At 42.3% G+C, this 15,435-nt stretch overlaps 1 protein-coding gene and 1 pseudogene across 6 annotated transcripts in view; both read left to right on the top strand.

The window, feature by feature from the left end:
- The window catches only part of KIAA0355 (KIAA0355 ortholog), a 91,144-nt gene that overhangs the window by 22,491 nt on the left and 53,218 nt on the right, over positions 1-15,435 (top strand). For 2 of the 6 annotated variants that reach the window (XM_014536619.1, XM_005862474.2), the window contains exon 2: positions 8,428-9,699. In XM_014536619.1, coding sequence (XP_014392105.1) covers positions 9,205-9,699 — 495 coding nt within the window. In that variant the 5' untranslated portion in view covers positions 8,428-9,204. Of the gene's footprint in view, positions 1-2,741; positions 2,811-7,429; positions 7,493-8,427; positions 9,700-15,435 lie in introns of those variants that run through there. The other 4 variants (XM_014536620.1, XM_014536616.1, XM_014536617.1 and 1 more) reach the window with 4 other exon arrangements.
- Positions 13,994-15,435, top strand: part of LOC102254855 — a 4,310-nt pseudogene continuing 2,868 nt past the window's right edge.

Below are 15,435 nucleotides of genomic sequence, written 5' to 3'. Positions count from 1 at the left end.
CCACCTTCGGCCCCGATCGGCCCCCTCACCCTGATCGGGGGCAGGGCCAGCTGGCCAACCTCCCATACCCCCTCCCCCCACCAGCCCTGCTCCCAATCGGCCCCCATCAGGGCGGGTGACTGGACCCCACCTGTGCACGAATTCATGCACTGGGCCTCTAGTATACATATAAGATCTTTGGTTAATCTCTTCCCACACATCCCTCATCCTTTCCCTCTCAGATTTATCAGTCTGTTTTATATTTCCATGCCTCTGATTCTATTTTATTTATCAGTTTATATTTTCATTAGAGTTCTTGTTCATTTATTTTGATTTTTAGATTCAGTTATTGTAGATATGTATTTATTGCCATTTTATTGTTCAGATTTTTTATCTTTTCTTCTTCTTCTTCCTCCCCCTCCTCCTCCTCTTCTTAAAGAATACCCTTCAACATTTCATGTAATATTGGTTTGGTGGTAATGAATTCCTTTAGCTTTTTCTTGTCTGTGAAGCTTTTTATTTTTTAAAAAATATATTTTTATTGATTTCAGAGAGGAAGGGAGAGAGAGATCGAAATATCAGTGATGAGAGAGAATCATTGATTGGCTGCCTACTGCACGCCCCCTGCTGATGATAGAGCCTGCAACCCGAGTATGTGCCCTTGACTGGAATCGAACCCAGGACCCTTTAGTCCACAAGCCAGTGCTCTATTCTCTGAGCCAAATCAGCTAGGGTTGTCTATGAAGCTTTTATCTGACCTTCAATTCTAAATGATTGTTTTGCTGAGTAGAGTAATCTTGGTTGTAGGTCCTTGCTGTTTATCACTTTGAATATTTTTTGCCACTCCCTTCTGGCCTGAATAGTTTCTGTTGAGAAATCAGCTGACAGTTGTATGAGCGCTCCCTGGTAGATAACTAACTGCTTTTGTCTGGCTGCTTTTAAGATTCTCTCTTTGTTTTTAACCCTTGGCATTTTAATTATGATGTGTCTTGGTGTGGGCTTCTTTGTGTTCCTCTTGTTTGGGACACTCTGTGCTTCCTGAACTTGTAAGTCTATTTCTTTCCCAGGTAAGGGAAGTTTTCTGTCATTATTTCTTCAATAGGTTCTCAATATCTTGCTCTCTCTCTTCTCCTTCGGGCACCCCTATAATGCGAATGTTGGAACTTTGAAGTTGTCCCAGAGGCTCCTTACATGGTCTTAATTTTTTTAATTCATTTTTCTTTTTGCTTTTCTGATTGGGTGTTTTTTTCTTCTTCATATTCCAAATTGTTGATTTGATTCTCAGAATCCTCTACTCTACTGTTGAATCCCTGTACATCATTCTTTATTTCATTTAGTGTATGCTCACTGAGATTCTTGAAAGTCTCACTAAGTTCCTTGAGGTTCTCATTAAGCCCCTTTAAGCTTTCATTAAGATCCTTGAGTAACCTTATAATCATTGTTTTGAACTCTGTATCCAGTAGTTTGCTTGCTTCCATTTCTTTCATTTGTGACATGTTTTTTTGTCTCCACATTTTGGCTGTTTCCCGTGTTTGTTTCTATGTATTAGGTAGAGCTGTTATGTCTTCTGGATTTGGTAGCGTGGTCTTCTGTATTAGGTGTCCTGTAGGGCCCAGTGGCTCAGCCTCCGCAGTCACCTGAGCTGGGCACTCTAGGTGTGCCCATGTGTGCACAGTCTTGTTGTAGTTGAGCCTTGATTGCTGTTGATGTCACTGGGAGGAATTGACCTCCAGGCCAATTGGCTATGAGGATCAGCTGCAACTACAATGGAAGAGCTGCTGTGCAAGGGACACCCCTATGGAGCAGGACTTGTTTCACTGGGGCTTTGGTGTTCACTGAGTCTGCCCTTTGAGTGTGTCACTGTGTATGTGTAGAGTTGCAATCTGGATTGGTCTGAAGCTATCCACCGGGTGCATTTGCTTTGGGGCCTCAGAGGAGGTCCAAAGTCAGTCATTGCCTAGGGCCACCCAGCAGGAGCTACAGAGCGGTCTGCAGATAGCTGCCACTTGTATTGGGCTAAGAAGTGCCGAGGCGGGGCCCAGCTATGAAGCAAGGCAGGCTGATGCTACTGCCAGGTCTTGGACCTTTTATTGATAGGTTTGTGGCATGCTGACATCAGCTGCTGCTTGTCTGAGAGATTTTAGCAAAGTCTGAAGCCTGAGCAAGGGTAGGTCATTTATATGGAAAAGCTTAGGTGGGGCTGGAAATTGGATGGGGCGAGGTCTCAGGGAATTACCAGGGCAGAGCGAACAGTGTGTGTGGGCCATGCTGATGGAAACTCAGATACGGCTGCCTGTTATGGGGAGGCCCCAGTGCAGGAACAATGACCCCTGTGAGCACCTCTGTCTGGGAGAAATCTGCTCCTGAGTTCCTGCCCCGATACCAAATAGTCCAGTTCCTCCCCATATGTCCTTGGATTCCTCCAAAATCTCTGCCTGGCACTGGAGCTCAGAAGAAGCAGGACTGTGTAAGTTCTTGCACCATCCCTTCAAGAGGAACACCTGGGACTCCAGCAGCCTCTGTGTCACTCAGCCACAGTCCCCGCTGGTTTTTACAGTCCGAAGTTGTGGGGACTTCTCTTCCCAGCTCTGGAACCCTCGACTGGAGGCTGGTGTGGGGCTTGAAACCCCTGCTTCTCATGGGAGGTCTTGGAGATGTCACTCCCAATTAAAAAAAACACATATTAGTGTCGGACCAGCCTGTTCAGCACCTCCACACCTCCTACCAATCTCATTGTGCCTTCTCCACTTCTCTAGCTGTAGGACCTCCATTCAGCCAAATTTCAGGTGGTTCTGAATGATGTTTTTTTTGTATTTTAGTTTTGGAAAGTGGTGAGTACTGGGGTTTACCTATGCTGCCATTTTCGCTCTCATGATGTGTGTCACTTTAGTGCAGCGGTTCTCAACCTGTGGGTTGCGAACCCTTTGGCAGTCGAATTCACAGGGGTCGCCTAAGACCATCCTGCATATCAGATATTTACATTATGATTCATAACAGTAGCAACATTACAGTTATGAAGTAGCAATGAAAATAATTTTATGGTTGGGTCACAACATGAGGAACTGTATTTAAAGGGCCAGAAGGTTGAGAACCACTGCTTTAGTGGAAAGCAGTAAAGAATGGGTATGAGTTTCTTTTTGTTGTTGTTTTGCGTTTCTTTCTTTCTTTTTTTTTTAATTAATCTTTATTGTTCAGATTATTACAGTTGTACCTCTTTTTCCCCCCCTAGCTCCCCTCCACCTGGTTCCCACCCCACCCTCCGCCCTCACCTCCCCCCACTGTCCTCATCCATAGGTGCACTATTTTTGTCCAGTCTCTTCCCACATCCCCCACACCCCTTTCCCCCCCAAGAATAGTCAGTCCACTCCCTTTCTATGCCCCTGATTCTATTATAATCACCAGTTTATTCTGTTTTGAGTTTCTTTTTTTAATGCTAAGGTGATTCTGGAGAACACACATTCTAATGATGTTCCCTACAAGTTGAAGAAGGGCTGCCAGACCCACATTGAACTTCATGTGAGCAAGAAATAAGTCTTTACTGGGTTAGGCCACTCGTTTAAGGTTCTATGACTGCAGCTTAGCTTATTTTATCTCCAGTCTAGGTAGTTCAGAACAGAACGTTTATGTATGTGTTTGGAGTTCTGAGACTCAAGATATCCAAGTTTGATACTGTGTGGTATATGCAAGACATATAGTATCCTGGCATTTTCTCCTCCTCATCTGGAAATTGAAGGATTTAAATTAGATGATCTTGAAGGGACAGGGTCTGGATAGCAGCATTTAAGTACAGATTTCTAGTTGAATATGAAAAGGAGACTAGGTCTAACATTAAACGTATCCTTGGGAAGCTGATTTTTATGTACCTGTTTTTATTTACGAAGGAATTATATGCCTTTTGCTGTTAAATAAGAAGTTACATAGGGAAAATGGGAATGAAAGATGAAGTATGTCACATACCATATGTGTTTTAGTATATTCAGAGTTGTGCACCCATCATCACTATCCAACTTCAGAATCTTATCATCACCTCCCATAAAGAAATCCATTAGCAGTTACTCCACAAATCTACTTTCTGTTTCTGTCTATTCTGGACATTTCATGTCAGTGGGATCATATCATATATGTGGCTTCATGTGTCTGGCTTCTTAAGAGTAGAATTGCTTGCCCTGCCTGTTAGCTCAGTTGGTTAGTGTTGTCCCTATATGCCAAAGTTTCTTGTTCGATCCCCTGTCAGGACACATACAAGGAGCAACCAATGAATGCATAAACAAGTGGAACAACAAATCTCTTTCTCTCTCTTTTTCCTCCCTCCATCCCTCCCCCTTGCTTGCTTGATCTCTCTTAAGAAAAAAAAAAGTTAAAATAAAGAAAGAGTAGAATTGCTTGGTCATATGGCATTTCTCTGTTTAACATTTTGAGGAACTGCCAGACTGCTTTTCACAGTGGCAGCATCATTTTGCATTCCCACCAGCAATATATGAAGGTCCCATTTTTTTCTATATTCTCGCCTAAACTTATCTTCTGTTTTGTTTTTATTGTAGTCATTCTAATGTTGTGTGAAATGGTGTCTTATTGTGGTTTTGATTTGTATTTCCCTAATGACTAATCGTGTTGAGCATTTTTTCATTTGCTTATCGGACAGTTTTATATGTTTGAAGAAATGTCTATTCAAATCCTTTGTCCATCTTTTAATTGGGTATTTGTAATTTTATTGTTCAATTTTAAGAGTTCTTTATATATTCTGGATACTAGATGCTTAACAGATATATAATTTTAAGATATTTTTTTACCATTCTGTGGGTTGTCTGTTTACCTTGATAGTGAGTAACCTTCCTATATAATAAAGAGCTAATATGCAAATGGTCATCACACCCTCACGCCATCACGCAGTAACGGTTCAGACACTCAACACTGGGGAGAGAGGAATGGGGACCAGCCAGGCACAAATGAGCTTGCGAGAGAGGAATGGGGACCAGCCAGGCTGCAACCCAGGAGAGGGTTAAGCCACCCTCCCTGCAGTCCTGGGCACCAGTGGCTGCACCTGCTTCTGTAGCCGGGAGAGGGACAAGCTGCATGCTCTGTGGTCCCGGGCATCAGCGGCTGGGGCTGCAGCCCAGGAGAGGGACAAGCTGCCTGCCCTGCGGTCTCGGGCGCCAGCACCAGCACCTGTGGCTGCAGCCCAGGCAAAGCCACCTGCCCACAGTCCCTTGCGGCTGTGGCTGGCCTGGGCAAAGCTGGCCTGGGTTCTGGATGCCTGTAACCAACCAGAGGGAGGGAAGCCCGGGTTCCGGGTGCCTGCAACCAGCCGGAGGAGGGAATCCTGGGTCTCAGGTGTGGGGCGAGGCAGAGTCGGTTAGGGGCGATCAGGCTAGCAGGGGAGCAGTTAGGGGTGATCAGACAGGCAGGCAGAGGGGCTAGGGGCAATCAGGCAGGCAGGCGAGTGGTTAGGAGCCAGCAGTCCCAGATTGCGAGAGGCAGTCAAACATCCCCCAAGGGGTCCTAGATTGGAGAGGGTGCAGGCCGGGCTGAGGGACGCCCCCCCCTCCCCACTCCGGTGCACAAATTTCATGCACCGGGCCTCTAGTTGATGTATAAGCATTTTTAATTTTTATTAAATCCAATTTATCTATTTTTTCTTGTATTGTTTGTGCTTTAGATATCATGTCTAAGAAACCATTGCCTAGTCAAAAATTTACCTGTTTTTTTCCTAAGAGTTTACAGTTATAATGCTTATATTTAGGTTTTAGATTCATTTTGAGTTAATTTTTTTAATATATTTTATTGATTTTTATAGAGATGAAGGGAGAGGGATAGAGAGTTAGAAACATCGATGAGAGAGAAACATCAATCAGCTGCCTCTTGCACGCCCCCTACTGGGGATGTGCCCGCAACCCAGGTACATGCCCTTGACCGGAATCGAACCTGGGACCCTTCAGTCCACAGGCTGACACTTTATCCACTGAGCCAAACCGGTTAGGGCTTGAGTTAATTTTTATAAGATAGAGGTCTATATTCATTCTTTTGCAAGTGGATATCTAGTCCCAGCACCATTTATTGAAAAAACTATTCTTTTCCAGTTGAATGGTGTTGGCACCCTTGCCTAAAATCATCTGACATTAGATATTGAGTTTATTCTAAACTCTCAATTCTAAAATATATATATCTTTCCTTATACCAGTACTCCACTATCTTGATTACTATAGCTTTAAGTAGGTTTTTAATCAGGACGTGTAAGTCCTCTAAAATATTTTTTTAATATTTGTTTGGCCATCTTGGGTCTTTTGTATTTTCATGATTTTAGGGTTAGTTTGCCCATTTCTATTAAAAAAGTTAAAATTTTTATAATTATTGCATTGAATTTGTAGATGAATTTGGTTAAGTAGTATATTTTTAAGCATTACAAGTTTCATTTAAATAAATCTTGGAGCCCTAACCAGTTTGGCTCAGTGGATAGAGAGTCGGCCTGTGGACTGAAGGGTCCCAGGTTTGATTCCAGTCAAGGGCGTGTACCTTGATTGCGGGCACATCCCCAGTAGGGGGTGTGTAGGAGGCAGCTGATCGATGTTTCTCTCTCATCAATGTTTCTAACTCTCTATCCCTCTCACTTCCTCTCTGTAAAAAAAAAAATCAATAAAATATATTAAATAGATCTTGGAAACATGTAACATAAAAAAAGAAGTTTATGATGCTTTTTAAAAAATTAGATAAGTATATGGTTCTTACTTGGCCTTCTAAGACCATCTGGCAGAGTAATGGGGTGGGCTTTCAGAGCCAGAGGCACTAATGTACAACACAGAACAAAGAAGGGTTGTTCAGGGCTCCCTATGGCCAACTCAAGACGATGGTTTCTCCTTCACAGACCACTCAGTGTTCATGTGAACAGCCTTCCTCCTTCAGCATTCCTGTGGAGCACTTCTACTGTACATCAGAGTTTATAAAGCCACATTGATTATAATGGAGCCCTTGGGTAGAGATAGATATGATGGCTTCATTGCCATGAATTGAAAGAACACTTGGGAGCATATTTCTTACAAGTAGCTGTTTGATATATTGTTTCCTGAAAAGTTTATGAGACTTTAAGAGTGAAGATTATCTTGAACACAGAGTTACAGTTGGTGGCCAGTTTAGTTTAATAGACATGTTAGCTGGGTTAAGGTTGGTATACTTTTATTTTATTGATTTCAGAAAGGGAGAGCAAAAGAGATAGAAGCATCAGTGATGAGAGAGAATCATTGATTGGCTGCCTCCTGCACACCTCTCACTGGGGATCGAGCCCGCAACCCGGGCATGTGCCCTGACCATGAATCAAACCATGACCTCCTGGTTCATAGGTCGACACTCAACCACTGAGCAACACTGGCCGGCTTAGGGTTGCTATACTTTTAGAGTATGTGTTTGTATCCATAGCACTTTTCTCATCTTTTGTTGTTTAACTTACTTACCTTTCTAGGTTCCTTATGCCATCACAGAACTATAAAGGAGGCATGGTATATTGGCCATAATGAGCAACAAAGTATGACTTGTATTTATTTTTATCTACAAAATAAAGAAACTAGAAAGAAAGAAAAACCTAGTTATCAATAAGTAGACCAAACTATATGGAGACATCATACAAGTTGGAAGTTTAATACAGACTAAATATATTTGAACTATTGTTTGAGAGAACAGATAGTTCAGGCAAGTATGAATCCTGCTGTTAGCTGTGTGAGAATTACACTACTGATACACTAGGTATCGGTAACTACAACCAGAAATGTCCAGACATTGTTATTTGAACCTATCCAGAGCCAGGGATTCTGCAGAAGTTTCCCTTTGAACATCTGGAGGAGAAATTGGTACCTGAGTGAGGATGAGAAGAATCCTATCTGCAAACCTCCTGCCAGCCACTCACTTCTCCAGGCTCTGTCTTTCTGTATGCTGCACTTTGGTTCAGCAGGGTATGCTGATTAGACCCTGTGCCGGCCTGCTTCAGGGCCTTTGCTATGCAAGTCCTTTCACCTGATTAGCCCCACATAGCCCTTTTGCACTTGTCACAACATATCAAGGCCTACATCAAAGTAACATTTTCTTCATAACAGCCTTCCTGATTTCTCTGTCTTTGCTCATCACTCCCTTTCCCAAATCCCCTTAAAGTTTTATGGGTGCTGTACTTGTCAACATGAATTCAGGCCCTGCTTGATGGATCAGTTACTAGCCTTAGCTTTGGGGCTGTTGATGTGGAATCAAACTTTGGTTGCATTATTTTTGTACTACAACTCAAGGAATTTTCTAGCAATCATGTCATAGTTCAAATCTCACTGTTGTGCCTAGTTTTGTAAGGTTCTAAATATGATTTCTTATGCATTTGTAGTCCACCTTTGTGGATAATAGCATTTCAGAAGTTATTGTTCCAGTATTACTCATTGTCCTGTAACTTTCCTAACTTTATCTTATTTTTCCCCCTTACAGGAAATGACTTAGAGGCCTTACAATTACATCTGTGCATTCTTGCTTTGGACTTTACAATTGAGGGCCAACCCAGTCTGGAAGCACCTCTTATTAATGTTACAAGGAAACGGCTACCTCAACAAACAAAAGGAAAGAAGACTTATAATAACAAATGCCATTTTTTAAAAAACAAAAACTTGTTTTCAGAAAATATTAAAGAAAATTTGGAATTTTTTTGCATTCAAAAGAAGCTTTACAGGTAAATGGATTTGTCAGGCAGGCTCTGTCAAAATTCTGCAGGGATTTGATCTTCCTTCTTAAGGACTTAAAGTAATTCTGTATTGCTTTTTAAATTGCTGTTGATCAGCTTGTAGGTTTTTGGGTTCTAACTTTTCTGCTTTATTAAAGATACATTATTATATTACATTTTTTAAAGTTATTTTTCTGCCATTGTAAATACAAGTATCAAAATATTCTTGCAGAGTAATTATAGGTGAGCATTTTTCTCAAGCATATCTTTTTATTAAGAGAGTGGAATGCTAACAGTTCTTATACAGCATTTTGGACACACTTATTTTTTGTCAGAGGTCCTGCCTATACTGAAAATATTAATTATATAAACCTGTTGTCCTTCTCACATCTATATTGGATCCCATGGTCACCTGCCTCATAGAAATGCCTTTTTTAAATCTTATATTTTCAGAACTCCACTATTTTTATACCTAGCTACAGTTTTGGGGGATAAAAGACTCAGAACCCTGACTCGCTCACAGTCACTGGGACAATTCCCTCTCCCGCATGTATTGCTGCAGTGCCCAGGACAGTAAAATGGACTACAAGCGGCGCTTCCTGCTTGGCGGGTCCAAGCAGAAGGTGCAACAGCACCAGCAATACCCGATGCCTGAGCTGGGCCGAGCACTAAGTGCTCCCCTGGCATCTACAGCCACCACTGCCCCCCTGGGCAGTCTGACCGCTGCAGGCAGCTGCCACCATGCCATGCCCCACTCCACTCCCATTGCCGACATCCAGCAGGGCATCTCCAAGTACCTGGATGCCCTCAATGTCTTCTGCCGTGCCAGTACTTTCCTCACAGATCTCTTCAGCACTGTGTTCAGGAACTCTCACTACTCCAAGGCAGCCATGCAACTCAAAGATGTGCAGGAGCATGTCATGGAAGCAGCCAGTCGGCTGACTTCAGCCATAAAGCCCGAGATCGCCAAGATGCTGATGGAACTTAGTGCTGGGGCTGCAAACTTTACAGATCAGAAGGAATTCAGTCTCCAGGACATTGAGGTAGTGTATCTTCTGTGTCATAACTGGGTAGGAAAATGTATTTCAGAGGTAAGTGAGAATGTGGTCTTAGTTTTCCTCCAAATCATCGTAAGTAATGATGGTCTTCATCCTCTTTCTTTTTTCTTTTAATTTTTGTTGTTGTTGGTAATCCTCACCTGAGGATATTTTTCCATTGATTTTTAGAGAGTGGAAGGTAAAGGGAGAGACAGAGAGAGAAACATCGACATGAGAGAGATACATCTGTTGATTACCTCCCATGTGCCCAACCAGAGCCAGGGATTGAGCCTGGAACCCAGGTACATGCCCTTGATCAGAATAGAACCTGGGACCTTTCAGTCTGAGGGCTGATACTCTATCCACTGAGCCAAGCAGACGAAGGCAGTTTCTTTCTTTCTTTCTTTCTTTCTTTCTTTCTTTCTTTCTTCCTTCCTTCCTTCCTTCCTTCCTTCCTTCCTTCCTTTCTTTCTTTTTAAATATGTTTTTTATTGATTTTAGAGAGAAAGGAAAGGATTGATGAGAGAGAAACACATCTCTTGGTTGCCTCCTGCACACTCCCTACTGGGAATTGAGCCTACAACTAGGCATGTGCCCTGACTGGGAATTGAACTGGTAACCTCTTGATTAATGGGTTGTTGCTCAACTACTGAGCCAAACCGACTGGGTCTCTTTCTTTCTTTAAAAAAACCCAAAAACATATATATGTATATAGTATTGATTTCAGAAATGAAGGCACAGAGTGAGAGAGAGAGAAACATCAATGATGAGAAAGAATCATCTATTAGCTGCCTCCTGCACGCCCCACACTGGGGATTGAGCCCACAATCCAGGCATTTGCCCTGACTGGAAATCGAACCGTGCTTCCTGGTTTGTAGGTAGACGCTCAACTACTGAGAATGCTGGCCAGGCTTCATCCTCTTTCTATTGATATTCTCTCCTTATAAAAAATTTGTTGTGTGCCAGGTTCTGAATTGCTTTCATTTCAAATTAAGTAGGTTAAAAGATTATTAAACAAATCAACCTATATTTATGTTCTTTAAATATTCAAATTGTAACTTAATTTCCAGATAACATCCTATTAAAAGTACAGGGTAGAGACTACGATTATGAGCGTTATTTGTGAATTGTCATTATATAGAACCATTGTTTACTGTGGGAAGTTCCACACATGTTTAAATTATTTTTCCAGTTCTAAATTCACAGCTATTCACAATTGGATGCATTTGATTCTTATTGGATATTGGAGGCCTGGTGCACGAAATTTGTGCACGGGTAGGGCCCTTAGGCCTGGCCGGCGATCAGGGCCAATCGGGGCCTTCCTTCCCCCAGCTGCCGGCAGCTGGCCAGGGCCTTCCTTTGTTCCGTGCCGCCCCCTGGTGGTCAGTGCACGTCATAGCGAGTGGTCGAACTCCTGATCAAACTCCTGAGGGGACAATTTGCTTATTAGCCTTTTATTATATAGGATATTTCTTAGGGTCTTTGATGCTCAAGATGAAATATTCTCCCTGTTTTAAGGCTCTAAGTTATAAGATTAGACTAAAAATTTCAGAATAAAAATGACCTTTTCCTTTCTTCAGATTTATTAAACTTGATATTAGTGTCACTGCTAGAGTTTTTATGTTTTTTTATTGATTTTTTTTTAGAGAGAAAGGAAGGGAGAGAGAGAGAAAACATCAATGTGAGAGAGAAACATTGATCAGTTGCCTCCTGTATGCTTCTGGACCAGGTATCTTATCCACAAGCCAGGTATGTGCCCTGACCAGGAAACGAACCCATGACCTTTTGGTGTATGGGACAACAGCTCCAACCAACTGAGCAACACCAGCCAGGGCTAGAATTTCTTTTTTTAATATATTTTACTGATTTTAGAGAGGAAGGGAGAGGGAGAAAGAGATAGAAACATCAATGATGAGAGAGAATCATTGATGGGCCGCCTCCTGCATGCCCCACACTGGGGATTGTGCCCACCACCTGGGCATATTCCCTTGGCCAGAATCGAACCCACGCCTCCTGCATGCCCCACACTGGGGATTGTGCCCACAACCTGGGCATATTCCCTTGGCCAGAATCCAACCCAGGACCCTTCAGTCCTTAGGTCAACGCTCTATCCACTGAGCCAAATCAGGTAGGGCTGCTTGACCATTTTAAACCTAAGACAAAGTACCAACCCCACTGTCTCACTCTGAAGGTGCCCAAGCATGCTTCTAATGTTCCCTTATTTACAGCCAGGTTTGGGATTGACAGATCCTGAACTGCAGTTGCCTACTTTGTGCTCTGAGGCAAGGCTGGGTATATGTGAGTCCTGTCATCAGTGACTTTGCCCCTTACCTTGGGTGGTTCACCCCTCACAGTCTCACTGTTAGAGAAATGAGTTGTGACTATGGTCTGCGAGTTAAATAGTGCCTGTGACAGTTTGTTAAGGGTCCTGGAGTCAGAAGATCTGGGTTTAAAATTTAACTCTGCTTCTTACTGACTGAATGGCCTTGAGCAAATGTAGCATCTCTAAGCCTCGGCTTGCCCATCTATAAAAAGTGGAATTACCACCCACCTTCCATGGTTCTTGTGAAGATCAGAAGCAAGTGGTATGTGTGAAACTCTGTATCCATCATCATCATTTATTATTATTGTTTCAAACATGGCTTGAAAGGTACTATTAGCTTTTGTCTGAAGTACAGAGCACAATATGTACAAAACCAACATCAGAGAGAAGTGTGCAAGATATTCTAACTAGAACTCTTTTAGGTGGAAAAAGTTACCATTCTCAGAACATTTGCTCTGCTCGTTTTTCTCCAGGTTCCTGAGGTAGGCACCTCCCTTCCCCCTCTGTATCTTCCCTTTTGGTGGTGTAAGGTGGCAGTAGTATTACCTTCCCGATGCAGGAACTGCTAAGACCTTTAAAGTATAAAAGCCTGAGAGAACCTTTTCCACCAGTAGTTACTGCTCTGTTTGCCTTGTATCTAGAATGGGGCCATGGGGAAAGGAGTGTGTGGGTGCATGGGGGAGTGGTTCATTGAATACACTTGTAGTAGCTGAGAACCTTTGAACAAGCCAGCCAATTGACACTTTCCCTCGCTGGATTTATAGAAATGGGTTGTTTACATTATATAGAGAGAATTTTGTCTAAAACAGTGGTTCTCAACCTTGGCTGCACATTAGAATCACCGGGAATCTTTTTTAAATCAGGGATTTCTGGGCCTCATCCTCCGGAAATTCTGTTTCTTTGTTATGGGATCTTTTTAAAATCCTGATTTCTGGGCCTCATCCTCTGGAAATTCTGTTTCTTTGTTATGGGGTTTGTGGCCCCACCCCATAACAAAGAAACAGAATTTTCGGAGGATGAGGCCCAGAAATCAGGATTTTAAAAAGATTCCCAGGTGATTCTAATGTGCAGCCAAGGTTGAGAACCACTGGTCTAAAATGAGAAATAGGATCTTAATTGAGTATTTCATGGGATTTCCTTTGTATAAGTTTCACATGGTCAGTCCAGCTAAAATGTGAGTTCAGGGAAAATATGCTTTTCTGTATTGAATTTTTTCTTTGTACCAAGCTTTGACATGCTACCCAAATGTTTTTTAGCGGTAGACTACATGGGACCAGCTCTCTGTATCTTTTCTTTTTGAGTTTAGAAGCATCTCCACCAGTGGTTTTTATGATTGTGTTAATTCCAGTGTTCCTGTAAAATGCCAGGCTAGCTGGATTGAGTGGCTGATTTCTCTTTGATTTTTGTCTACCTCAGTTTCATTTGTCCTAGAAATGTGTTATCCTAACTAAGGTTCATTTTCAATTAAAACATGTAGTTCATATTAAAGAATTCTAGACAACCCTATAACTTGGTTTTCTGTTTATTAGAAAGTGACAAATGCCCACCTCTTTACAAACATCTGTCATTTGTCTTAAGTAAAATTACTTTTCAGTGCAAATATAAGTAAAAGAATCAGATGGACTGTGATTCACACGTTCTTTCCACAGATATCCATTGCACACTTTACTTTGTGCCGTGTACTCTTTCAGGCACAGGATACAGTGATGAATAAGACAGAATTCCTCCCTTTGTATATATGGATATAAGAGGACTGCAATCTTAGATAAGACAGAAGGCATCACTGAAGAGGTGTCATTTGAGTAAAGACCTGAAGGAGATGAAGGAGTAAACCCTGTTGATAATCAGGAAAAAGAGAACACCAGGCAGAGAGAACAGCTAGTGCAAAGTTCCTGAGGCAGGAGTGACCCTGACTGTTTGAAGAGCAGCAAGGACCTATTGTGGCTGAAACAGTGAGCCCAAGGGAGAGTACTAGGGATGAGGTCAGAAGGTAAAGAGGTCAGCCTCTGCAAATAAGGTGAAGGGAGGCCAGCAGGACAGGATCTGCTGTCCTTGTGCAGGGAGCAGTGATGCCACATCTCCCCTTGCTGGCTTGCTTCATTTCTTGGCAGCTCCAGGGCTCTGGTGTCATGGTGGGGCCTCACTGTTGGGAATCCTTGGCCCCCTGGGCAGGTGCTCTGTACAGGCATTCCAGAAGTCCAGGGCAGCTACAGATCTCCCAGGAGTTTTATGTCTTTAAGGGGACCATATTTTATCTGTCAACATTTTTAGTGGCTAAGTGTCACCACCTTGTAAACGGGTAAGCAGACTTTAAGTCAAATCTTTATGTCTTTATTTTTAAGAATAGTTTATTTTTAGAGAGAGAGGAAGGGAAAGAGAACCATTGACATGAGAGTGTAATATCAACCATTTTTTAAAAAATAAATTTTTATTGACTTCAGAGAGGAAAGGAGAGTGGGAGAGAGATAGAAACATCAGTGATGAGAAAGAATCATTGATTGGCTGCCTCCTGCACGCCCCCTACTGGGGATCGAGCCCGCAACCTGAGCATGTGCCCTTGACCAGAATCGAACCCGGGACCCTTCAGTCCGCTGGCCAATGCTCTATCCACTGAGCCAAACCTAGTAGGGCTAACATCAGCCTTTGATCAGCTGCCTCCTGAAGCCCTCCACTGGGGTTTGAATCTGCAAACAAGGGCATGTGCCCTGATTAGGAATCGAACCCGCAGCCTTTAGGTACACAGGATGACGCCCAACCTACTGAGCCACACCAGCTAGGGCAAATCAAATCGTTATGTAATTGAACCTTGGCTTCCAGTTGGATGTACTGACAGATATCTTTTGTATACTATGTGGTTACCTATGAAACTGTTTGAAATAATTTGTGAACACTGACTGTCTTAATGACCTTAATCCAGGCACAGTAACATTTATTTAGAATAGATATATGCCAAAAATACTGTAGAATAACAGTAAGGGAAAATATTAGAAGCTCATTTCAAAATGTGGTGTTCATTAACCTTAATGGAATTAAATTTTCATACTGGTGTGTGTGTGTGTTGTTGTTGTTGTTTTTTGCCTAAAAGTAACATTCAATGTTACTTTTTCTTGTTTTAACTAGTAGATCTTCCATAACAGATTATGGAGTAAATATTTCCTAACGGCATGAAAATCCAAATTGCTGCTATTAATCAGAAACTGTAGTTCACTTTGTAAAAGTGAACTTGTATGAATCTATTTTCAGGCTGTTGCTAATTTCTAGTCACTCTTTTTGGCTTATTCTTTTATTGAGGTGAATCTTCTATTACCTAAATTGTCTTCAGATTTTAGCCTTTAGAACAGTGGTTCTCAACCTAGGCTGCACATTAGAATCACCTGGGAATCTTTTTAAAATCCTGATTTCTGGGCCTTATCCTCCAG

The sequence above is a fragment of the Myotis brandtii genome, unplaced genomic scaffold (assembly GCF_000412655.1).
Source record: "Myotis brandtii unplaced genomic scaffold, ASM41265v1 scaffold165, whole genome shotgun sequence".
Lineage (NCBI taxonomy): Eukaryota > Metazoa > Chordata > Mammalia > Chiroptera > Vespertilionidae > Myotis > Myotis brandtii.
The sequence above is the reverse complement of the archived record's forward strand: the minus strand, read 5'-3'. Positions and strand labels throughout refer to the sequence as shown.